The sequence below is a fragment of the Heliangelus exortis genome, chromosome 24 (assembly GCF_036169615.1).
Source record: "Heliangelus exortis chromosome 24, bHelExo1.hap1, whole genome shotgun sequence".
NCBI classification, from domain to species: Eukaryota; Metazoa; Chordata; class Aves; order Apodiformes; family Trochilidae; genus Heliangelus; species Heliangelus exortis.
In genome coordinates this window covers 3,288,213-3,314,318 of record NC_092445.1, presented here as the reverse complement: position 1 = coordinate 3,314,318, position 26,106 = coordinate 3,288,213, and the positions used below count along the sequence as shown (strand labels likewise).

Here is a 26,106-nt window from a genome sequence, read left to right as displayed (position 1 = left end):
GGGGGGGGGGAGGGGGGAAGAAGAGAGAGGGAGAGAAAAAGGAAGCAGAAACATTCCAGTTACCTTTGAGGAAGTCTCCTGCCTGCACGGAGGTTGCACAATTAGTGCATAAATTAAGTATTTAAATTATTAAATAGTCCATAAATCCCCTCCTCACCTCTGGGGCCTGCCAGCCCTTTTGGAAAGGCAGAGCTGCTCTTGGGGAGTGGGGGAAATGCTGGGAACACCCCCAGCAAAACCATCACTTGCCCCCCACCCTGGTGGAGATTTTGGCCAGCTCACCTCGGGGTGCTTTGTGGCACGGAATTTTGCTGGGGGGGGGGGAGGATTTGTGTCAATCCATGCTACTAAGATGATTAAGGGAGTGGAGCATCTCCCTTATGAGGAAAGGCTGAGGGAGCTGGGTCTCTTTAGTTTGGAGAAAAGGAGACTGAGGGGTGACCTCATCAATGTTTTCAAATATGTAAGGGGTGAGTGTCAGGGAGATGGAGTTAGGCTTTTCTCAGTGGTGACCAGTGATAGGACAAGGGGTAATGGGTGTAAATTGGAGCATAGGAGGTTCAAGTTGAATATCAGAAAAAATTTTTTTACTGTAAGGGTGACAGAGCCCTGGAACAGGCTGCCCAGGGGGGTTGTGGAGTCTCCTTCACTGGAGACATTCAAAACCCACCTGGACACGTTCCTAGGGGATGTACTCTAGGGGGCCCTGCTCTGGCAGGGGGGGTTGGACTAGATGATCTTTCGAGGTCCCTTCCAACCCCTAGGATTCTAGGATTCTATGATTCTATGATTCATGGTGTCCTTCTTCCACCTGGGGAACTGGAAAAGTTGTGTCCTGGTTTTGTGAGGATTTGAAGCAGCTTTGGGAGGAGAGAGGGAGCTGGAAGGGCTCCGTGGGGCTCAGGAACCTTGCAGGGAGGCTCTGGGGGATGCCCCGTGGTTCTCCAGGCTGCCAGCTCCGTGGTGAAATAAAACCTGTAGCTCTCCCATTCCCGTGATATGGGGAAACTGGGATCTACCCAGTGGAAGGCATGGCTGGGGGGTTAGTGAGGGAAAACCTAAAATAGCTGAGGAAGAGGGAGGGGGAAGTCTGGGAGCCTGCTATGGGTTGGGAGCCAAAGAGGAGCAAGGGCAAAATGATCTCCTAGTGCCACGTTCCTGGGGGGAATTTTGGGACCTTGTGGTCTCCCCCATGCCCAAGGTGGTGCCACCCTGTCCTTTCTGTGCCTTTTACCCTTGGAGACTTGATCTTTGGTGAGATCTTGGAGAAGAGATCTCTTGGCTTTGGTGAAAGAGAAGTGAAAGAGAAGATCTTGGCTTTGGTGAGAGCTTGGAGAAGAGAGAATAAATTATTTCAGGGTCTTGTGCTTCTCAAAAGCTCAAAGGGAGACCCAGGATGGGGGCTGTGTCGTGCCAATATTGTAGGATTTCAGATCTTTATCTTGGCAGAAAGGCTTCCTCGTGGGGATGCGTAAAACTTGAGATGTTTCCCTAATTAAAAGCAGGCTTGTTGCTGAAGTGCTCCTGTGGGGTGAGAGTTTTGGGTATTATTAGGGTCTTTTGTTTGATTCCCTTGCTTGTCCTTTGCTAGATATAAATACACAGACGTTTCCCAGTTTGTCCAGGGATTAAGACACACACACACACACAAAAAAAAAAGGGGGGGTGGGGAAATCAATCAAATTAACAGGATAATTTAAATAAAGGACCTTGCCACTTCCTGGACAGTCACTTGTCAATGTAAAATTGCTGTCATTTATGCTAATTAAAAATGTGGTGCTTAAAATATGCTGATTTCCCACTCTGAGACCTGTCCCCTTCCCTGGGGAGGAAGAGAAGGAAATCCTGCTGGACACTTTCTCACTCCCCTGTTATGTCTTTGCTCCAGATGAGCTGTGGCTGTTCCAGATATTTTGGGCTCAGAGTATGAGCCCACCAGGCACTTCAGCTCTGGCTGCCCTGGTGTTTTGCCATGGTGACCCTTGGGAATATCTCTTCTTGGGGACATGGGGCTGATCCTGACCATGCTCCAGCCCCTGCTTTTGGAGAACTGAGCCTGTGCAGAGCTGGGGGGGGGCTCTGGTTCTTCCCACTCCGATCCAGCCGTGCAGAGGGTGCAGCCAAGAGGAGTAAAAGGGCTTTGGATGGGGTGAAGGCTTTTTTGGGGTGAAGAAGGCAGGTGTGGGAAATGCTCAGGGGTGAAAAGATATTTTAATATTTTGCTTTTACCGGTGCTTTCTCTGCTGTCCTTCCATCTGCCCCTGGGGCAGCTGGTGCCTGGGGTGGGAAAATTGCAGGGATGGTGCCTGAGAACTTCAGCCACCTTGCACAGAGACCATCCAGCTCCATCTGTACCCTTCCCTGGCCCTTTTTCTCCGGGATGGAGACAAAGGAAAAGCAAACGCTGGCCGGGACGAGGGGCTGGGAAGGTGGCAGAGCATCGGTGCTATCACTGCACATCCCACCGGGAAGCTGGAGAGGGGCAGGAGCCTTCACATCCTCTCAGATCCCTTAAAAACATCCTGTGGGATGAGCAGCCAGGCAGGAGGCAAAGGATGAGCATCTGTGGGAGCAGGGGGAAGGCTGGGGGGGTCTCGGGGCTGGGGAGGGATGCAGAGACATCGGCTCGGGGGGCACCCAGGAGCCTTTGCAGATCGGGATTTGCTGCGGCAGGAGGGGTTCTCTGTTGTTTGTATTCCCATCCCTGATGTGTTTTGATCCCAGCGGGAAAATTTTGCACCCTTTGGGATCTGCCGAGCCCGCCGAGCAGTGCCGGGGCATTGCTTTCTTGCAGAGGCAGTTCGGGACCGCTGTTGCTACATGCAGCCCGAGCAATTATGTTAAATTCTCTCCTCCTCTTGTTAAATTCTCTCCTCCTCTCCTTTCTTACAGGCTCTGGCATTCAGTTAACCCCTTCGGGCTCCAGTCCCGCGGGGATGAGGCGAGGGGGGGGGTCAGGGCTGAGCTCTGGGATGGGGTGGAGAAAAATCCCTGGGGGACAAAACCTGGCACCGAATTTCCGCGGGTCGGGTTGTGCAAGACACCCCCAGCCCCACGTGGGACCCTCGGCAGGACACGGGGACACCCAGAGGGACAGCTGGGTGCCGCGGGGGACGGGCAGAGCATCCCCTGGGGAGGGCAGGGATAAAAGTTGCGCAACCACGCTCAGAGCCCGGGGTTTGCATCACCCGGGCCTTTGGTGTTAGAGCTGGAGGCTGTAATCCTGGCCTGAAAAAAAGTATTAATAGAGCAACCAAAATTATATGAGCTCCAGTAAATTCACTCCTCTAATTATTTGCTGCCCAGAGTAAGCTCCACATCTCCGTTTCTCATCACCTGGCGCATAAAAAAATCATTTCTTTGAAAAATGATCAATATTTCTGAAGCCAGGCAGTATTGGGAGTCTGAACAGGGAAAACTATTCGTATTGTACAGAGAAATTGTTGTTGAAATTGGTTGCGACACCTCCTGCTTTTGAAAGCTTTGGGAAAACCCCAGGGCACGATTCTCAGCTGGGGTGGTGGAGGCTCCAGCTTTGGAAATAAATCCCAATGGGAGAAGTGAGCACTGCTGGTGTAGTTAGAAAAGGTTAAACTGGACTAAAAGGAATCTCTGGCGGATGGGGAATGTTTGGATAATTAAGTTTAAGGCTGCTGCTTCTAGAAGGATGGTGGTGGTGTTTTCTGGGGATTTGTGCCAAATGCTGGACAAACAAATAGCAAAAGTAAATCCTGTGGGTCCAGCAGCACAGCCCAGACAGAGCTGAACAAAGCTGGGATGGGATGCAGGTGATGGGATGTGCCAGCCCTAAGCAGGAGTATTTGTGAGCATTGTGCCTGGAACCTGGGGGAGCTTTGCTCCTTTGCAAAGGGGAGATGTTTCACCCTGTGCCTCAGTTTACCCACTGAGATCCACAAGTGGATCTAAGAACCTGCTGGGCAGTGGGTGATGTGGGAGCATTGCACATCTCTGGAGGTTGTTAGATGGTGAGGGTTTGTTGAGCTGGAGCAGGGACTGTGTATTTATTGCAGGTTTCTTAATGCAATGCAGCCCCATTTCCCTCAGGCAGGATCTGCAGGCTCAGGAGGACAGTGAGAAGTGTCACGGACTGGAAAAAAGGAGAGAGAAAAAAAATCAAGTGCTAAAAGGCAAGTTTCGTTTCGGGGAAGACAACAGCTAAAGGACCACAACTATCAAACAAAACCACAAGATCACATCAGACGTCAGGGCAGGACACATCTTGTTTCTCCCTCTTACCTTATCAGTACAACCAATCACTTTAATGATGTGGTGGAGGGAGGAAGAGGATTTGACTCAGAGTGAGATGAAATTTAGTCCCAAAGACCCTTCTCTTCCACTGCTGGAGAGCAGTCACCTGTTCTCCAACCAGCCAGAGAGCAACCATCTCCTGCAGCAGAAGGTGCTTAGGGATGGTTTGGTGTTATTTTATCTTACTCTTCCCAGTGACTTTGGTCACTGTATTGGGAGAGGGGGAGGGAAGAAGCACCCAACAAAGGGAATATATCCCCCATGCCCATCTCAGCCTCTGAGCCCTTGCACCGAGGATGGCAGCCATGGGAAGGTGTGGAGCAAGCCAGCCCCATGCTGCCTCTTGCTGTGGAGTTTTCCATCCCCTTCCTACCTGTGTGGAGCTTTCCATCCCCCGTGGATGTTCCCAGCTGAGCTGAAAACAAGTGTGGGAGCAGGCAGCCCTTCAGCACCCTGCACTGCTGGCGCCCACAGAGCCCTCCACAGCCCCCCTTGCCCCTCCTTAGCCCCTCTGGTTTGTTTATTTATTTTTTTTCTTTAGGCTTTGGAGGAGCAGGGTTGTAGGGAGGATGAAGGGAGCCACGCAGGTAGTGTTGCTCCAGGGTTCTTGCTTCCAGCATCGTGCTGTGAGTGCTGGCACAGCTTGGTGGGAGCTGTAATTATCCAACATACCATCCTGTCTCTGGAGATGGAGCTTGGAGCTCAATCCTGGGACTGGGAGAATATTAACATTCAAATGTCAGGGCTCGGCTCCAGTTCTGGCCTCAGGGCAAAGGGGAAACCCAGCACTCAGCATCCTCAGACCTTGGGAAAGTTTGGGTCTGGTCTGGGTTGTGCTGTGCTCCTGAGAGCCTTGGCAGAATGCTGCTCCAGCCCCTCGTCTGCCACCCAGTCCCAGAGCCTCAGGGACATCCCAAATCCCTGAGCTTGTACCATGGCACATGGCTTGTGCAGGTCTGAACCCAGCAAATGGTCCTCCCCATCCTGGGCAGAGTGTCCTCAACCAGTGTCACCCTAAGGAATGTGATGTGCTTGCCCTAATGGAACAGGTTATTAACTGGGAAAAACCAGCTCTACTGGTACCAGGCAGGTCCTATTTCAAGTTGTTAGATAGCAGGCATTAACTCACTGCAAATTGGCACCACTCCACTGATCTATGGAGTGACAGGGAATATCTGCAGCTGGAAATCTGATCTCAGATGTGACTGAGACAACCCCAGCTGGATGGACTTGAGATCCCTCTGGTTCCTTCCAAGCACCCAGCCTGGAAACCTTTGAATCAGGGGTTTTGCCTTATTCCCTGAGAACTGGATCACAGCCCATAAATGAATTTTGCCTTCCTGGAAATGGGAGGAACTGTAAAAGAAGGCAGAGAGGCTGGTGGGGTTTGTACTCTCTTAGGAAAGCTCCTGTGTTTCCCCACAGGTGAGTGCCCAGCTGATGGGTTGTGACACACAGGGAGGGAGGAAATCTTGAGATCTTCAAATCAGAACTTTGAAAAGCCACCTAACCCACCCTGCAGTCTCAGAGCCAGATTTTCAGAGGTCTGTAAGGATGGAATGATGCAGGGAAGTGCTTGTGGGGATCCTCAGAAAGGCACGAGTGGGCTCAGTGCTTTGATACAGTGAATTTTGCCCTGTCAGCTGCTGAGGCTGCCCCCAGCTTTACCTGTGCTGCCAAGGGCTTTAGGTACTTTTACAAATCCAGAAAGAGTCAGTGTCCCTGCTGAAAGCCTGGGAACAGGTATCCTGTGTCCTTCAGGGATTTCTGTCAAAACTGAGTGGAAATTTGGGTGTGAAGTTACTTTTGATTTGAACAGGGGCCATGGCTCTTGTGTCTCAGGAGCCTTTGGAAATTCTACCCCGGATTTTTGTTTAAATATCTGATTTAATGCCCTGCCTTGTGTTCATTCAGAGGGCTTAGTTTGGGGTCTCCCGGTGTCATAAAAGGCCACCATAGGGTTGATGCTTGCAAAGCCTCCCCTGGCAGGGAAAGGGGCAAAGGCAAGGGACTAACCCTAAAGTGAGAGGAGATGAGGGGCTTGCAAAGCCAGCTAATCAATACCAGCCTGCCTAGAATGAACATCTCTCCTGCTGCTGGAGCTTCAGACAGTAAAAAAACCTCCTGTAAATGCAACATATCTCTGTGCTTCCTGCCAGCTGGCTGAGAGCCAGCCTATTTCCTTCAAAAAGAGGGATATTTATTTTCATCCTTTTAGAGGCAGCCAATTCATCTCAGACCACCACCAGCTAAAAAAGCTTTATAAATTAGCGGCGTTTTTTTGGGGTTTTGTTTTTTTTTTTTTTTTTTAATTCTTTCTCCCACCCCCTTAAATATTATTTTCGTTGTTCAAGTCAGTGTAAATCCTCTGCCAGGACATGGGAGCTGAGGCTCATTGCGACACACTCCCCTTTCTCTCCAAGCTGGAGGAAGACAGTAGCTGTAGTGTCTCACGAAAACCAGAGGAAACCAAAGCAAAGCCTCGCCGTGACTGATTCTCCTTCCAAATGGCGTAAGCAGGCCAACTTCAAACATATGAATAATGAGTTATCTGTGCCTGACTTTGTTCAGCAGCAGAAGAGACAGTTCCTCCTAACATTTTCCTCCTGTGAACTTCTGGGCTTCACTTTTAGAAGTGGACTGGAGCAGCCCTGGCACTTGCTGCTTGCTGCCGTTCACCGGAGCGTGATGGAGAGCTTCATCCTTCTTTGTGGAGATCTCCATCCCCAAGGAGATGGCTTCTTTTGAGTCCCTGCCAGCTCCTGGCATGGTGGGCAGCCCAGTTCTCATCTCTGTGGCGTCTCCCCTCTTTTGCTGGCTCTGGGATTCCACCAAATTCTTCTGGGCTGGGAATTTCCCACGAGGAGTCTCAAGCCGGAGGTGGGTTTCCAGGGAAAACCTGAGGGATGTTCATGTCTTGTGTTATAGGTGTGCAAAGATGAAACCACCCCACCATCTCCTGTAAGGGACAGGCCTGCTGTTCCCATAACACAGGCGTTTCACATGTGGCTTCTTTCTGGAGCACATGCTGGGACTTGATAGTCTAGCCGAGACTCAGACTGGGAAAAAATTCAACCCTCTGGAGAGGATTGGCATGTCTCTCTCTGAAGTCTCTATTTTGAGGGCTACAAGAGGCATTTGAAAGGTGTTTTACACATTGAGCTGGAGCTTTATCCCCTGCTGATTGCTTTCTTGTGGTCTGGTCTCATGGACGTGTAGAGACTGAGCCACCAGGTTGTGTGTGGCATGGCTGCTCCTGGTGAGCTTCTTCTTGGCTATGATGTAGAATTTGGCTTTGAGCGTTTATTTGTGCAGAGCCTTGGGTAGTGGAGGGTGGGAGTGTGCTGGTGGGATGCTTGGAGCCTTGCTTTGGAGGTGGATGAGCAGGGACTTCTCTGTTGGCTGCTGGGCTCAAGCTGCTGCTACCATCTCCTGGTTCTTGCCTCCTCCTCCTCCTCCTCCTCTTCAGTGGAGCGAAGGAAACGATCTGCAAATGTGAGTGGTAATGAAGCACTCTGTGTTTCCTTTGCTCCAGCTTGCAGCCAGCATTTCACAGCAAGAGGCCTGGGATGGGCCAAGCCACTTCCCACCAGCTGCTCCCTCTTCCCTTGGGAGCTCGGGGCTGCAGCAGGGGACAGGGGTGAACGTGACACCTAAATCCAAACCTGCCAAGGGCACGGATCAGGCTGTGCAGCTCCTTGCCTCTCCCAACAGTAACCTCATCTAAAAACAGATAAATCAGGGGATCAGGACCCCCGGAGAGTGTTTTTCCAAATCAAATCTGCCAGTTCTGAGATTCTAATATCACTCCAGCCATGAAGTTCTTGGAGCCCCTTGCTTCCTTTGATCAGCTTTCTATTCTACATCTCAGTAGTCTGGGGAAATAAACTGCTTTTGGTGAACACTGTGGACACCCCCCATCCCCCACTGCCTGGAAACCCCATTCTGGTCCCAACTTGGGAAGCCACATCAGGTTGCACACTCCTAGAAGGAAGAGCAAGGGTCTATTTGGTCTTTGAAATGTTTTAATGCAGAAAACATGTCTTTAAATCACAGCTTTGAGGGCCTGAGCTCCACTGCTGCACACACTGTTTCCCTGTCTGCATTCCAAGGAAACACCCAAAACTTCCAGTATGCTTCTTATTACTGACCTAAAGTGTCAAATTCACATTGGCTCTTCCAGCTGGGAAGTGTTCAATGGGATCGTTTGTTGGACAGGCTGATACAGATCTTGTTATTACATCAGGATCTTAGGTGATCTGTCAATGTTTACATCATGTCAGATTCAATATGGGAGTTAAGGGGTTCAGAAACCCGATCCAGCCTTAAAACCCTTGTGCTGCTGACAAGAAGTGACTGAGGTCGGTAGCTGCCACAGTTTCATAGCACTAAGGGCTGTTGTTTCCATAAATATTGACCTGCAAGCCAGGGCTGGTGCAGCTGGAAGAACAGCACAACAGCTCCAGCCCAACAGCAGGTTCCAGGCCCCCAAAACTTCATGGGTCTGGGGGGTAATGAGGATTTCTCAGACAGATTTCTGGGCATGAGGTCAAGCAACATGAAGCTGCTTGAAAATCCACCCACTGGCATAGGGAGGCTTTGAGTCAGTCCTTGGGTTAAGCCAGAAACCACCTTCCTCTTCTTGAAGGTATGAGCTATTGTTCACTTGATGGCATTGGTTTCCTCTCCGTGACAGCTGTGGGTAGATGGGGAAGGGCTTTTAATGAAGCCAACCACTGCAGAAATTAAAAAGCTCAGGTTGTTCTGATGAAAGAAACCCATTAACAGCGATTCTCTCTTGCGTGACAAAGGCTGAGGTCCCTCGCTCGAAGTGACAAGCGGCAGGAAGTCCCGAGGAGACAGCCTGTACCAAAGAGGGTTGGCAGGCCAAGCTGGTGGTTTTTAACTCATTCGCTGCCTTGTTTCAAACATTTTACCTCTGGCTGGTCCAACCCATGGAGATGGGGTGGGATCCAAAGTGGAGAGGACTTTGGAGAGACGGGGAGGGCCCTGATCCCACAGCGACTCTCGTCTGGGCTCTCGCTCCTAAATGAGTCCCTGTGTTTGCCTTGACTTCTAATTGCAGCAAGTTTTCTGCTTTCTTTTTATCAGTATTGGTTTAGGTTTTTGGGGTTTTTGCCGGTAATTGCTGGGTCTCCCCACAAACCAGCCCCTTTCAGAGGATGTAAGTACAGCTCTGCTATTTACTTGAGGCTTAAAAAGAAAAAAAAACAACCCATGGGGCTGCTCTGAGTTCAGACAGTGTGGGGACCAGAGCAACCACAGTGCAGCATGATGCAGCCACATGAAGCCCTCTGTTAAGTCCTATGGCTGAATAATCTTTAAAAACATTATCAGCATAGAGATCACTTGATATATTTTTCAGGATTTTCCCTGTCACATGCCAGATCCTACCGCAGGATAGGGTTTCAGCTGAGATAGTGGCCGAGAACTTAATTTCCATTAAATTTCTGTGGAACTCAGTCTTTGAAGTTCTCTTTGGCTTCTCTGCTAAGATCCGCCTGAGAAATCTGGTTAAAGGTAAAACATCAGCCTATTTTGCTTCTTCTGTGCTCAAATGTATGCTGAAAAAATGTCGACCAAAACAGGAGACCTCACTGCACACCCATCCTCCCCCTGGGGAATTCACAAATACCATGTGACAGATGCTGCTCACATCTCCAATGGCCCTCAGAGCAGAGTTGCCCAAGGTCTAGGGATGCACAGAGATTAGAAGACATGATAGTGTTGATTTGAGGTTTCCTACATACCCAAAATATTGCTGGGTTTTGCTTTCTGCTGGGAGTCTGTCCTCACCACTGCTTGCTCTTGGGTGCCAGCACCTTTCTGTTTGGTTTGGATTTTACCCACTTGGGATCCCAGGGATTAGAGAGCCTGGGGGGGATGGGGGGACTCACCTGGATGTGGAGCTCCCAGGGGAGGGTCAAACCCCCCCCCTAAACTGTGGCTGAGGGTGGTTTGTTTTTGGGATTCCCATGGAGGGATGCCATGGTAGGGAGCTCAGCTGGGACTGTGAGATCCCCTCTGGAGCTGATGCTCTCCACTCCTGCCTGAGGTTGGCAAGTGCAGGCTGAGCTCCACAAGCCAAGCAAGATCAGAAGTTCTCAGACACCAAATTTAAGGAGGGGGAAGTCTGGGGACATTCTCTGACTTCTCTATAAATTGACAGCAAGCCCATATTGCACAAACGTAAAGGGGAAAGGAGGTGGGGACACAAGTAAGAGGTGGCTGTGTTTGTCACCTTTGAAATGTGTCACTTTTCTTCTCAAAAGCCACCAAGATCTCAGCTTGGTGGATGTTGGGCCATAGGGCTGGATCTGATAAGGCTCAGCTCTCAGCAGAGCTGCAGGAGGATTTCTTCCCAGCTCTTCTCCCATCTCCCTGGCGTGCCTGCACACCTCCAGTGCCCCCGAGCTCTGCTCCTGATTCTGCTGGGATAAGGAGTTTGCCACCTTGGGAAGGTCCTTTCATGGCAGGTGCAGAGAGCTGGGGGTGTTGCACGGCTGTCTGGCTGCAGCAGGTAAAGAGCAAAGAGAATCCAAGGTCTGAACCCAGTGCTGATGTAGAAGTGAAGCAGCTTGGGCTTCTCTGGAGTCCCTCCAGCTTTGTGCGGGTGTAACTGAGACTGGAATCTGGCCCAGAGAGAGAGAGAGTGAAGCTGTTCAGTGATGATTAATATAGTAAAATGCGAAAGTTATGTATCAAGTGTATTTCATGCTCCTCTTTGCCTCAGGACAATTAGCATAAATTTAATAATTACTGCCCTGTTCCAGCAGCTGCTACCTAAGGAGCTGGGAGTGCTTTACAAAAGCTCATTAGTCCCTGCTCTGCCTGGGGGAGGTAGGTGAATTGTCTCCCCATTTTACATGTAGGAAAAGAGGAACAGAAAGGAGCAAAGGGAGATGGCCAAGGTGTGGTGCCACGGCCCGACTGCTCCCTTCCCTCCCCTGCACCTTCTCCGGCCCTGCTTGGCTCTGACCCTGCTGGCTGGGCAAAGCTCAGGGGGTTTATTCTTCACCACGCTTCTTGCACTCAGCAGACTCTGTAGACAATACTTAAAATTCAGTGTTTTCTTTGCTGGTTCCCCAGTCAGCACCCTGCCAGGAGATGGGGTTTCTCCTGCCTTGCGTGTGTCTCCTTTCCTTGTTCAGAGAGGTGAGAGCTGGCACAGCCTGGTCGCTCGGGCACAGCACAGGGCGTCCTGACCCTGGCACCCACATCCTGCTCCTTGGTCAGATCCTGACTTCCCAGATGATCTGGGGCCTCCTGGGTGGGTCAGGCTGTGTCCCCTCTTCAGCAGCCTTCCTCTGGCAGAACTGTGAGGTCTTCTCATGGCTGTGTGCTGAGAAACCCCCCCCCCAGGGAGCTGATCTCCACCGGGGCTGCCATTGCATTCTCCCCCATACAAATAGCAGCAAACCACGAAGATGGAGGTTGTGCTGTCTTTGTGTGTGAGCAGGGAGCTCCAGCCAAAGGGTAACTGATCAGATACCAGACTCTCTTATCATGTTCCAGGGCACAGACAAAAGCTAGAAGACCAAGCCAAACCCTTCACCGACCGCTACGGGGAGCTGGAACGGCTGCGCCAGTCCATGAGAGTCACCCCAACAACACCCAACCCCCGTGGATCCCTCAGCACCCCAAGCCACTTTGGGTCCCAGGCTCAAACTCCAATACAAGGTAACTGGCTGGGTGCCCCAGCCTGGCATCATCACACCCCAAAACCTCTCTTGCTCCCCACGCAGCTTGGGCAGGGAGTGGAGCCACCCTGGCTGAGCAAGCCTGGCTCCGGATGGGATTTTAGAGCTGGAGAGGGATTTGGTTTGGTTTATGAACCCTGGAAACCTTTTTGCATCCATTAAATCAGCAGGTGGCTGCTGAATGGTAAACCCAGGTGGTTTTGCTCCCTGCACCATTAGGTGATGGGGGGCTAGGAAACACTGAGGAGTTTCAGAAGGAAGGTGAGGGAAATCAGAGCAGCCCACTTTGAATCCAGCAGCTTCCTTGACATGAAGGCACCCGTGCAGTCGGTTAAGCAGCAACTAGAAAGGGTGTATTATACTTTACATGCTAATCCAAATGGTTTCTTATCTGGTTGCATTGTGTTTATGCCAAGTCTGGTGATCCAGCACCCAGCCCCAGCATAATTCCCCACACGTATGCACACCTGCACGGGCACACGCGTGCACACACACACACACACACACACACACACACACACACACACACACAGCCTTTGCTCTTCCCAAAGTTGCCATCAGCGTAGCTGAGCCCTCAGGCATTCCCCAGGAATCTGCATGGAAGTTTGTTGCCAGGAAAGAGGGTAGGAATTGCTCCCAGTTACCCCAGAGAGGTCAGTCTGCTAATTCTGCATTGCAGCCCCAACCTAAGTGTTGCATCCGGCTGCCTCGCTGCTCCCAGCCAGATGCCACCAGGATGGATTCAGAGAGCCCCTTCTCCTGTCTTCACGTGCTCCTTTTCCAGGCATTTTTCATCTCAGTGGTGTTTTCCTTTTAAAATCAGTGTAAATACTAATGGGGATTTAAAGGATGTTTGCATTTTGAGCTCTGGTGAAAAGTGGCTCTTCTTGGAAGGTTCCAGATGTAAAGTTCCAAAAGTTTTTGTGCTGCACTCTCAGGAGTGACACAGATGTTTGCAAACCTCAGTGTCATTGGCAAAGATGGTGTCTCAGGTGCAAAAACATGTTTGAAAACGTTACCCGAACTCTAAAAGCTGCCCTGCTCCTCCCAACCCAAAATTACTGTAAAAATTTAATATATTTCTCATTGAAATGCAAATCTTTATGCTTGGAATTCTCATTGATATTAGTGATGCTTATGAGAAGAACTTGGGTGTTTTGTGTAGGATTATAATTTGATTTTTTTGTTGTTGTTGTTTAAAAGAAGCAAGAGAGAGAGAAAGAGTTTTATAGGCTTGTCTCATTGGCTGCATAAGAAAGAAATGTTCTTGGGGGAAGAAAAAGAAAAAAAATATGTGTATTTTAAATTAGCACAGTCCCCCATGGTGCCAGAAACCCAACGAGCATCGTTTGGAGCAAAGAATCAGGTGATGACACAAATTCATCAAGAAAAAAATGAAACTGGCCACAAGCTACCGTCAGTGCCAAATTCCCAAATGTCAAGTGACAGCAGGAGTGGAGACACACAAAATTAGCCATCAAAAATCATTCCTGCGGAGTGAATCCAAAGTACCAGGAATGCTGCAAAAGGCAGTTTGTGCACGCTTTGCTCTTGGCTCCCATTTGTCCCAAGCTGGAGGAACTGTCTTAAAATTACTGTGGGTTCTTAGCAGCGTAAGTGGGAGCAGAATCAGCTCAGTAATTTTGATTTCAGCCCTGTCCTTTTGACACAATGCTGACTCTAACCAAGCATTGTCATTAAAAAAAAAAAACAAAAACCAACCCTAACTCTTTCTCTCTCACACACATGGCTTATTCACAAAGATCATAATTTTTACCCAGGCAAGTGGAGCCTGACCCGTGCCAAGAATAACACAGGAGTTAACAGGCCTGTAATTCTCACGACTTGGCACATTCTTAGGTAGCACACCCGAGAAGCTGATTAGCAGAAAGCATCATGAGATACCAGTTAGGAGGGATGAAGGGGGCAGGCTGGAGTTCAGCTGGCCCCCTCCATCCTTTCCCTGGGTGTTGCCCAACCTTCACGTTTGAAGCATCTTGGCATCCCTGGGCAGGGACTGAAAGGGAGGCAGTGAGGGTGGAGAAGGTTTTTTCCCCCTGTGAGCACCCAAAGCCAGCAGCCCTCTGCTCATCTGCTGGAGGGGCTCGGCCTCCCGGTTCTGCTGACCCAGCAGCTGGCACCAAGACTTCCTAATCCACTTCTGGCAAAACCAGGCTGGGGAGCTGAGATGCTTGGAAACAGCCTCGGCCACCGAGGGGGAAATCAGGCACCTCCAATCCCTGCCCACAGCACGTGGAGTTTGGGTTTTGAAGCGAAGGAGCACGTAGGAGACAGCGTTTGGTCTCTGGGAGGAATTGGGGTTCTTTGGAGATGTGTTTGCTCTGGCTCAGTCCAACTTTTCCTCCCTGGGACTGAAGGCTGTGGCCGCAGTGGAGATCATGGCAAGGACATTGGGACACATGGGAGAAGGATCTGGCCCCCAGCCATTTGCAGAAGCCTTTCAGTAAAGCAGCCCTGGGAGGTTATAAATAGTCCCCATGTAAAATGATCGTCCTGAGGTTAAATGGTCTCAAACCCAAAACCTCCTGGTAAGAGAAAACTGCACATTTCTGAAGGACATGCCAGGAAACATGGGAGGAGAGCATGCTCAGCACCGTGGCCAAGAGGGTCGGATCCTGCTTCCCCCCTGCCCAGTGTCAGTGTCTTTCAGTGGCTTCAGTCTTTACCCCACACGGATGGGCAGGGAGTCAGTTGCTCCTCATGCCTGCCTTCAAACAGGACAGATATTTGCTTCCCTCCACAGACCAGATTTCAGTCCCATTTCCACTGCTTTGGGGGGGGGGGGGGGGGGGGGAAAGGGAAATTCTGGGTTCATCCCAGTGGGGCTATGGTGGGAATCTGGCAGGTAGGACAAGCAGACCCTTCTCTCTCATCAGCTGGTGCTGCTGCCCTGGCTTCAGCAGAGCAGAACTATTTGCCTCTGTTGAGGATTTGGCCCAATACTTCTCCAGTGAGGTCTGGAAAATCTGAGGTTTTGAAATCCCAGCTCTCCCGTCTCCACAGCGAGACACCAAGCTGTCATTAGGATGGCTTGAAATGGTTCCTTATTATGGGGCACATGAAACCAGAGCCTTGCGTGCTTGCTTCAGTTTGAATTTTGTCTTCTAGCTTAAAAAAAAAAAAAAAAAAAAAAAAAAAATTCAAGTAGCTCTCAAAAGTGAAGCAAGATGTTAAAGGAACTCCCTTCTGCCTGCCTTTAGCTGCTTCTTGAGACCTCCTTGCTCTGGGGGAGAAGGATGGTGACAGACACATGTCCTCCCTGGGGACACCTGGGATGGTCCTGCAGCTCCCTGATTCTCCAGGTGACACTTTGCCCTTGTCCATGGTTCATCCTGAACCATTTCATTCCCATTGCATCAGAGGAGGAAGGACCTCAAAGGAAGGACCGCCCATACAGCCAGCTCCTGTGTTCTAGCTTTGTGGTGGGAACATGTTCAACCACTCAAAAGCAATTGTGTGCACTGTCCAGCAACATGAAGGGGCCTTGAGTACACGAGGACAATTGCAAAGTGATTTTAAATTTGATCTACTCGGAGCAAGCTGGTTTGATTAATGCACTTAACATCCCCTTGCACGCTCTTCATAGTGCTTCAAATTCCCTCGACTTCACAGGGAGAACAGCAAACTCTGGATCCTTTTACAACCTCCATCCTGCCTCTCCCTGTCTTACTGTCTGCTGAACAGTTTGGAAGACACTGTCTTTACTGGTGAAGAGCTTTCAGATCTGATCTGGAAACTGCTCAGCTTTAACCAGCTTGATTTCCAGCCCAATGCAACATTTTTAACATAAGCATCAGCAGAATGCGTCACCATTTAAAGTAAAATCTCTCTCTTTTTCTTTTTAAATATACATTTTTTAAGCATTACATTACTTTTAAGAAGCCTCTTGGCATAGGCAGCGGGTGCCCTATTGTTTCTGAAATGCAACGTGGCTGCTCTGAGGTTCAGTCCTGAATTATGGGCCCAGCAAATACACTGAACTGCTGCTTCTTAATCCCTGTCCAGATCGACTTATGGTTTCTTTAAAATATCCGTTTCTTAATGGATAAAAACATTCTACCATGGGCAGAGACTAAATTGTTTCCAAAGGAAGCTAGGCGAGCATTAGTGGGAAGAAAACATATTGTGGGATTCAGCTTCAGCCTCAAAGGAAGGAACATGCTGGAGATGGGTTTCCTGCCTGCTTTCAGGCTCCCCGGGCTGCTGTGCCTATCTTTAAACTGCTTTTCTGCTCCTCTCAGTTACATCTGCCCGCTCTGCAGTGGGCATCCATTAAATGAATTTGGCATGTGATGCTCAAAGCTGAACCACAGGCGAGTGCTGGGCCGGGAGCATCCCCCGAGCCAGAACCCGAGCACCCGCGGCCGCCCGTGCAGCCTCCTCTGTCTCCCGGCCCCAGCTCTGGGTGCTGAAATGCTGCAGTTCCCACAAAACAGCGATCAAGCAAAATAGCAGCTGAGCTTGCAACAAGCCTGGCTGAATTTGCCTCTGGCTCTGGGGATGCCATCCTGCCTTGGACAGGGGGTTTTTGGCAGCGTTGGGATGCTCACTGCCAGGTTCTGCCTGCAGCCCGGGGTCCCTGCAGGAGGGCACCGCCTGGGTTTGGGGCTGTTTGGTTGTGGCAGAGCAGGGCTGGATCCCCCTCTCCTTTCACCCCCTCAGCTTCTCAGTGGGTTTCCCATGGCAGACTTGGCTTGGTCCAAACCTGCTCGGCAGGCAAGGTGGTCTAGCTGCAGGCTGGGTTGTAAATTCAGCAACTTCCTTTTATGTAGTCAGGGCTTGTTAATTTTTTTTTTTTTTTTTTTTTTTTTTTTTTTTTTTTTTTTTTAAATACCGTTTGAATACAGGTAAAGAGCAAAGTGCAGGCAGGCCAGAGGGAGTGCCTGCAATCAAGGGAGCGTTTCCCGTTCAGCCCACCCACCCGCTCCAATTAGCACCGTTACCTTATTCATGAGCTTTGCGGGGTGGAGCTCAGGGACCGAGGCTGATGCGGTGCGTGCCGGGCAGAGGGATGTGGGCAGAGGATGGCGAGGGGAAAAGAGAGGCTCTTGCAGGAGAGGAAACTGAAAGAGCCTGGCTTGTTTAGTCTAGCAAAAGGCAGGCTGGGAGTGGAGCTGATTGCTCTGTATAAATACATCCAGGGGGTAAACAGGGAGGGAGAGGAGCTAATGTAAGCTATGAAGGACAGTGCTGGCATGGAAGATGGGGCTGAACCAGCCCTGAATAAATCTAAGCTGCATGGTAGAAGCAGGGTCCTCCCCAGAAGGGCAGGATGGGTCCAAGGAACGGCTGGGAGCATCCCAGTGGGCCTCAAAGTGTGTGCAGAGGAGGTTGAGATGTGGTGTGTGATTCACTGAGCTGGGAACACCTGGGAATTTCCCTGCCTCACTGCCCTGCCTGCTTGGATGGACTGGGAGGCTGTTGCTCAGCATATTTGGGATCTGATTGCAAGTGCTGGGAGAAGACCCAGGAGAGCAGAGCTAAGGTTTGTGTTGCTCACAGAGGTAGGCTTGGGGTCTGAGCCCGTGTCTGCACAGCAGCACATGGTATTTGAAGAAAACCAGAAAACTGAGCAGTAAATATGCTTGGCAATCTTGGGGTGGTAAGCAACATATGTGTTGTTGTGTTTGGTTTGGGGTATTTTTTCTTTTTTTTTTTTTTTTCCCCAATCTGTGCAGAGGAAGCACTTGCACCCAGTTTGTGCACTGGTTATATCAGATACAGAACAATTGCTCCGTGGGTGTGTAACAACGGATGCTGTTCACACCCTCGTTTTGTTTTTTTTTTTTTCAACACCTCCCCTTCTGCCCCAAAATAAAATTTGCTCTATTTTTTCGTGGGGTAGAAGGAAGGGGCCATTTTCTTTTTTAGTTGTCTCTGACTGGGAAACAAATGAACTTGTTAACATCCGGGACAGAGGCGTGAGAACGTTCCTACGTGCGTGGGTGGGGGGGAGAGCAGTGACTTCTCTAGAGATGAGCATCTCATCCACCTTCCCGTACAGAGCAGACTCTTCATCTTTGGCTACCTGCCTTTCCCTGCTCCCAGATGGAGCTGTTCTGATCAGGGGAAGGAAGCAGAGAGGAAGAGAGGTCAGAAAAAAGCTGAAAAACATCTTGGAGGTCCAAGCATCACAGAAACTCGTAGAGAAAAAAGAGCCAAAGGTGTATATAGTGAGAGGATTTCTGTCCCCACTCCCTCCCACACGTGTACGTGTGTTACATACGTAAGCATAAAGTATCATTAGTGTTTACATTGTCGTCAATCATCATGGCATAAGACAGGAAAGGAGGTTTTGGTTTTTTTTCCCCCCAGGCTATATTTTCATGACAATTTTGCAAGGCATGTACATGCATATAAATATAAAGGTGATATGTTGCCAGGCTGAGGATATTTATATATTCTGTACACCCTCAGAGTGCCACACTATCAAGTTCCCTTTAAATTTCCGGTGTTCTCGCTGTGTGCTCCACACACTTTGTGTATTTGTGTGTGTGGTATAATGTCCACACACGCTCAGGTTTATTGCTGACTCTGGTTGATAAGCCACAGCATGTTCCCCAAAGCCCTAAAAACGGGGACCAGTGAGGGGACAGACACCTCTTGCTGAGCTGCACGCACATCACCACCTTTAGTCCCCAAAACCTCTTGCAGGGTCCATTGTCTTGGCTCTGTGAGGACTTCAAGGGAACTCTGAGCAGTCCTGACCCTGCAAGGGTGCAGGCAGGGACCAATTTCAGTCCATCCAAGGCAGCTCCCAACCCCAGCATGGTCTCAAGGGAGGTGGCTAAACACACCCAGAGAAATCTCTGTGGTTGACAGCCTCATGAACCAACCTCCCCTCCTCCGTGCTCACCACCAGCCCTTGTCACCCTGCCCGGCTCTGCTGCCAACCAGCCAAGGTTTAGCTCCTATCAGAAGCAGCTCTTTGCATTTATCCTTGCATTATCCATATTTATCCTTGCCATCCACCCAAGAAAAGACCCACATTGTCTCTGAGGCAAAAAAAGAAAGCTGCTGTATCACTTTGTGTTTTATCTGGAAAGGGGCTGAGCTGCTTTCAGAGCCTGTTTCTATCTGGCTCTGGATGTGAGGGGATTTGGGGTCCTCAAAAGGTGCAAATTGCAGCTGCACAATTAAATACCGGGGTGTGTCCTGGCCTCTGTGGTCCCCTGGGCAGTGCAGCCCTAACGAGGAGACAGTGGCATTACTAATCAGGGCTTTGACCTTTACATGGCTTTTATTTAATACACATTCCACACTTCCCCAAACTCCCATCCAAAACATTGACATTTCCGCTGATAGATTGGGTCAGATTTTGGAGTAGTTGGGGGACTCAATTCACTCTTACAATGGTTAAATTCTTACAGCTAAATGGGCTTATTCAGTTAGCGCAGCAGCTGGTGTGATTTCGAGAAGAAAATAAACATTTCCTTCAAATATTTTGATTGGCAACTGGACAACTGAAATACTCAAGCTCAGATTGCCAGAGTCCAAAAAAGCAAATGGGGGCTGGATGGCGAGTAAGCGAGGCAAACCCGAGTAAATCCTGGGAGGCAGCACCAGCTACCACGCAGATGTGTGTGAGATGCGCTGGGGAAGGGGACAGTGAGGTGTGATTTTTATTTTTTTTTTAAAGGCTTTTTTAAAAGCCTGTTGTGGTCTGATTTTGAAGGCAGTGTGGGGCCCAAGGTTTTGTTTTCACCCGCTCCTGTTTCCCTGGCGTTTTCTCAGCGTGTTTCTTGCTCCAGGCTGCTGTTTGATGGCTGGATGAGCGTGTTGGAGGGTTGTTCCGCTGCTGAATGAGGTGGTTATGGAGGGTGTTATTGACAGGGTTTTATTTGGACCTCGCTGGGACTGTTTCAGTGGGAATTGTGCTTGGATGCAGGGCCCATGCCCATGGCCAGGGCAGCGGGAATGGGGCTGTGTGGTTCCAAACTGCTTGGACCTGTGAGGCAGCCCTGAAGTGAGGACATGAGGAAACGGGTTCAAGTTTCATCAGGAGAGGTTCAGATTGAAGAGCAGGAAAAATTTCTTCACCAGAAGAGCCAGCGGTCAAGCACTGGAACAGGCGGCCCAGGGAGGCAGTGGAGTCACCGACCCAAGGGGTGTTCAAAAAACCAGGCAGACATGGGACTTCAGGAGATGGGTTATGGTCGTGTAGGACTGACGCTTGATGACCTTGAGGGGCTTTGGCAACCTCGATGATTTAGAGGGAGACAGAACGGAGCGGCTGCTCTGAGGTGAGGGCTGAGATGGAGGGGCAGCCCTGAGGTGAAGAAAGTGGCATGGAGGGGCAGCCTGGAGGCGCGGCCATTGGGCTGAGGGGCAGCCCTGAGGTGAAGGAAACAGGATGGAAGCGCAGTCATTGGGATGAGGGACAGTCCTGAGGTGAAGGAGGTGGCATGGAGAGGCAGCCTGGAGGCGCGGCCATTGGGCTGAGGGGCAGCGCTGAGGCGATGGCGCTGAGGGGGACTCGGGACTCGGCCCTCCCGGCGGTTCCCCCGGCCCAGCGCTGCCCTCTTGCGGCCGCCTTCCTCCCGGGCCCGGCGGCCATTGCCCTCTGCTGGCGGCGGGACCGCCGGGGCCTTCCCGCAGCCCGGGCCCCGGGCGGGGTGGCCGCAGGCACCGTGGCGGGCGATGAAGCCGAGGCCCTGGGAGGCTCTGGGTGCCGGGGAAGGTACTGAGGGCCACGGGAAAACAGAGACCGACGTGATAGAGCAGAGCAGTCTGGTGTCTGGCTGAACCCCCCCTGATAACACAGAGATAAATACCCATGTTGGTTCTGGTTTTTGGGGTTGTTAGGTTATTGGTTTTTTTTTTTCCTCTAGCCTCGAACTTGTTGAGGAAACCTGGAGCTGCGTTCTGGGCCGGGCTTCAAGCCCAACACGCAGTGGTGGTCGCTTGGATGCTCGAATCTTTGCATGGATTTGGAAGGATTTTTTGTGGAGAATTTGTTTTTTGTGTTTGTTGCACACACACAGTTGTTCTGTTGAGACCCAGCCCTGCAGCCTTGGTCTGTCAGAGACCCCAGGGTTCAAAAACTGGCACCAGAGAGCTCGGGGGGTTGCAGGCAAGAGCCTGAATGTCCCCAAACCCAACAGTAGCACTGTTGTTTTGCTCATCACAAACAGCATGTAATTAACACTCTTACATCTAAATTAGTAGCCAGGACCCATTGCCAAATGTTGCAAGTTCAGGCCAATAAAACATAACTTTTTTTTTTTTTTTTTTTTTTTTTTTTTTTTTTTTTTTTTCCTTAAAAAAAAAAAAAAAAAACCACCTTTGAGTGTGTTATAGAGGAAAAGGGAAATGTGCCCTGAGCACTTGGGGTTTATTTCCATTTGCATTTTTATGGAATATTATTTATGGACCTGTGAAAGCTAATGAAGGAACGTGGTCTGATGGCTGGAGATTGTCATCTGCTCCCGGGAAGGTGCAGTGCAGCAGTCTGGGTTTTCTGGGGAATAGGGGGTGGATTTTAAGGCTTCTTTCTCTCAGTGTACGGCAAAACAGTCCAGCTGCTTGGAGCACAGTGGCAAGGGCTTGGAGCGTGTAAGGAGGAGGCACTCAGAAAATTATAGTTTTTCTCTCCAGTCTCAAATTCAGGCAGGACTTTTGTCCTGTGGTCCCACCTGCGATGCTACTGAATTGCTAAAGCTCCAGGCTGTGGTCAGGCTGCTTCTTGCAGACTCCAAACCTCAGCTCGCAGCGCCCGAGAGCAGTTTTGGTGCTGCTTTTTTTTGCACTAGCGTGGCTTTGAGACGGGGCAGAGCATCCTGCCGGCAAGCCGAGCTGTTAAAATCGGGTTGGTTTGGTCAGTTGTGAGCATTTTTGGCAGCGTTTTGCTTTTCCAGCCAGCCCAAGCACGCTTCCCTTTCCACGCAGCAGGCAGGAGGCACAGCCGGGCAGCCGCTTCCACGCTGCATCCAGCCCCGGGTGTGTGCAGAGCCGTGAGGTTTGCGACAGCTTGGAGCTGCTCCTCTCTTAATCTCACCCCAAAGCCACGGCCACGTCCACAAACCAGGTGCTCCCCCCACCTTTCTCCTCCGTGGAGCCTGCGTGGGAAGGCAGGCGCTGCCGATCGGCCGCAAAACGTCCGGAGGGGAGGGAGGAACCTGCCCTCACCTTCTCCTTGCAGCAGCCGATGGCTGAAGGACTCATCTGTGATGAGTTCAGATCAAATCCCCTCCCCAGCTGCTCCTCCAGAGCATGCCCTTAGTTAGCTGGAAGGGGTTTGCTCGAGTGTTTTTTCCCTGGGGAAATGCTGCAAGGCCTGGAACACCAGAAGTTAAAAATGCTTCATTATAATAAATATATGTAAGACACACAGCTCTGTGCATCCACAGCAAGCATACAATCACATGAATGTGTGTGGCTGTATTTATATGCATATCTAAAACTAACAAATGTGTTTATTGTCCTCAACTCGCACCATTTTTGCTGTGAGTTGAATTGAAAGCCAGCAATGTGACCAAAAAAAAGTCCTCAAAGGCTCTGCTGGTGTGGATTCCCATCTCTGACCTTGGCTTCCTGCAGAATGGGACCCAGCAGCACCAGGCAGTGTGGCTCCCTTTGGGTTTAGAGCCCTCTCAAGAAATGCATGGGGGGCTCCAGCATCCAAGGGTAATGTCCCCAGCACGCTGACCCAGATCTGCCTTCCCCCAGCTGAAGAAAAAAACAACCCTGAATTTCTCACTCTCTTTATCCTCTTGGAAGGAGAAAAATACACAGAGAAATCAAGCAGAGGGATATTGAGGCTCCTCGCTTGGGAGTTTTCAGCTGTGTGTTTATCAGCTCCATCCCCTGATGGTATCAGGACAAACAGGCCACCCAGAAGAAGGCTTAGCAGGCTGGTCTGGACTCCAGCTTTTCCTCCTTGTCTCCGTGTGTGTGTATATACACCACCAGCTATCTCCAGGACTGGCTGTCTGGGGCCTGCATCCATTTATTTACTACACAGCTGATGTAATGGCTAAACATTTTTTTTCTGTGTTTACGGGGTGTGGTTTTTTTAAGCCGCCAGAGATGAATAGGCTCCTAGAGAAGTCAGCTTAGTCGTGTCCCTTCTTGGATAGGAAACAAAAATTTTTAGGACAGGAAATGGGAATAACTTAAACAAATGGGTTTAGGATTTTATTGTATTTAAGTCCTCCAGCTCTTTCCCCCGGCGGTTTCAGGGAACTGCTTCTCTCCTTGGCTTTTAATTTCTCGGAAAGGAGATAGCCCAGGAGATAAGACAAAACATAAAGTCTCCCGGGTTGGGCTCTAACCACCCACTTTCTCCTTCCACCCCAACAGGCACCTCAGATCTGAGCCCCTTCTCTGACCCCCGGCAGTTCGATCGCTCCTTCCCGACCCTGCCGGCCCTCACCGAGCCGAGGTTTTCCGACCCCCGGATGCATTATCCCGGTGCCATGTCCGCCGCCTTCCCTTACACCGCCGCTCCCTCCGCCACCGGCATCGGGGGCATCAGCATGACCAGCATGCCCACCACCACACGTTTCCACCACACTTACCTGCCCCCCCCTTACCCCGGCTCCACGCAGAACCAAAGCGGCCCCTTCCAGGCCAATCCCTCTCCCTACCATTTGTACTACGGCACTTCTTCGGGATCCTACCAGTTTTCCATGGTGGCGGGCGGGGAGCGTTCTCCCACCAGGATGCTTTCTTCTTGTACGAGTGCCTCGGCTGGGAACAACTTGATGAATCCCAACTTGGGCAATCAGAATGATGGGGTGGATGCAGACGGGAGCCACAGCAACTCGCCGACGACCATGACAACTACTGGGAGGATGGATGAGTCAGTCTGGAGACCCTACTAGGAGGAACTCAGCTGGGCACCCGTATCTTTAACTTAATCAGCCACCCTTCTGTTTCTCCTTTGGGTAGGGAATAGAGGAAAATGATGCCTAGGGATAAAGGTAAACCAAAGTCTCCAAAACCAAAAGGAAACCAGGATCCTCTGCGTGCAAGCATGGGCAAACATCAAGTGAAGATGGACCTACGTTGCATTTCAAGATGAATGTCCACAAGGCTTGAGTTTGTCACTTTATGTGGTTCCTCTTACAGTGTGTGGATTGTACATAGGGGAAGAAAAAAAGAAAAAGGATGTGTGGAATCAGATGTTTGTTTCTTGAAGAGCACTTCTCAGTCATCTCACTCATCCCCCTTCCCCACACAAAGCATTCAAAAGTTACAAAAAGCTCACCCTCCTTCTGCAAAATGTTTCAGAGAAGAGAAAAGCCCAGGGAGCTGCCCAAGCCATCTCTGCCAGGGCAGGAAGACTGAACTGAAGAAAAAGGAAAAAAGAAAAAAAAAAAAAAAAAAAAAGAAGAAAAAAAGCCCCAACAGGTGTCTCCCTTCCTTCCCTCCCCACCAGTGTAGAGCCCCTGACCACCAAAGAGCCACATGTGCAGCACGTGAGAGTCTGGTTTACAGCACAACCCCGGGGATTTGGACAGGCGTGGGGGCTGCTTGCTCCTGGCCAGTCAGTCAGCATCAGCCATGTGAACAAGAGCTGTGATATGATTATTATTGATTATTATTAATTATTATTTGTTGTTGACGACAGAAGTTGTAGTGTTCATTTTTGTTGTTGTCGTCATTTTTGAAACAGTAACGTGGTTGATCCCTGCCTGACACCCCCTCCTCCCCCCCTTTCCTCTATGTTTACATACAAGATGTACTTTTTTATGGGACGTGTTTTGTTTTGTTTTGTTTTGCTTGCTCTTTTGTCCTGACCTCACCCTTTGATTCTTTGCTCCTCTTTGCAAACCTCAGTGGTGGTGGCTGAGGCCAAGGTGGCGTTCAGGACAATCCCAGGTGTTTGAGATGCACTTCCAAACGTGTGAGCTGCAGAAAGGACTTGGGTGCCTTTGGCATGACACTGCCACTGCTCCCTGGGTCTGCCTTTCATCCTCTCTGAGTGCTGACACACACAGCTGGTGGCAAAGCATCATATTCCTCTTATGATTCTTTCCTATGTTTTCACCCAGAGGGGGTTGACACGTGATGACTTTTTTGGAAGAAGTGACTTTGTGAAAAGTCCTAACTGAGATTTGGAGAAAGGAGCAATTTCTTCCCAGTCCCTTGGTGGTGGGAATATTACCAAGCACTGTTACCACACCTTTCCCATCCCCTTGCCCTCTTTTCTTTCTCCCCCAGGTGATCCAGAGCACAGGTACCTGTAGATGAATAAGCTGAGGAAGGGGCACTAAAGGTACCACCAGTCCATTTTGGGAATTTGGGCTGGATTCTGGGATTCCCTGTCCTGGCAGGGCTGAGGGTGTGTGGGCAGGTTCCCAGGGAGCACATAGCTGTGGTACCAGAGCCTGGACAGTCCCAGATCCCAGTGCCACCAGCAACCAGGCCTTTTTTCTTTCTTTTCTTTTCTTTTTTTTTTTTTCTTCTTTTTTTTTTTTTCTTTCTTTTGTTCACACGAGTGTAAGAAAATAGAAACCACCCCCCCCCCAGCTGCTTTCCCAGCCCCTTGCTCTAAGTTTACAGCAGTTCAGCCACCACCACCCAGCACCAGATCAAGGTACAGAGCATCTGTACATTGCACTACCACGTCAAGACTGGAGCAAGACATCCTGGCTTCCTTGGAAAGCTGTGATGACCACTCATGAGTTAAAGAAGCAAGGAGAAGAACAACTCCTTAAAATAATAATAATAATAATAATAATAACTTGGAAAAAAGAAAAACAAAAAAAACCCAACAAAACCCCTAACCCCAGCAAAACTGCAACCTTCACTTGCCTTAGTGACAGTGAGCACCACTCCTAGGGGCTCACCAAGAAACTGGATCACAGCAGCCTGTGTTCTGTGTTCTGATGCATTTACATTTATCATCTGATCTCTGCCACTGATGGAAAGCACAAAGGAAACAAGGCATTTGTAGTACTCGGTTAATTTAAGACTCTTCAGAGTGAATTTAAAAGAGGACAAATAAAATAATGAAAAGAATGGCAACGATGTTGTTTTTATGACATATTGTCATGTGAAGGTGTAAGTAGTGCACCTGTGTTGTATGCAAATGGTCATGAGACAGGCCAATGTTTTTTGCTTTGCACTATAATTTGCTTTTTTTTTT

General features: G+C 50.0%; 1 protein-coding gene across 2 annotated transcripts in view; it reads left to right on the top strand.

The window, feature by feature from the left end:
* RUNX3 (RUNX family transcription factor 3) overlaps positions 1 to 24,587 on the top strand; it is a 37,850-nt gene extending 13,263 nt beyond the window's left edge. The window contains exons 4-5 of one of the 2 annotated variants that reach the window (XM_071767814.1): positions 11,806 to 11,970; positions 23,313 to 24,587. In XM_071767814.1, the coding sequence (XP_071623915.1) occupies positions 11,806 to 11,970; positions 23,313 to 23,836 (689 nt within the window). In that variant the 3' untranslated portion in view covers positions 23,837 to 24,587. The remainder of the gene's footprint in view (positions 1 to 11,805; positions 11,971 to 23,312) is intronic. The other variant, XM_071767815.1, reaches the window with a different exon arrangement.
* The last annotated feature ends 1,519 nt before the right edge of the window (positions 24,588 to 26,106 follow it).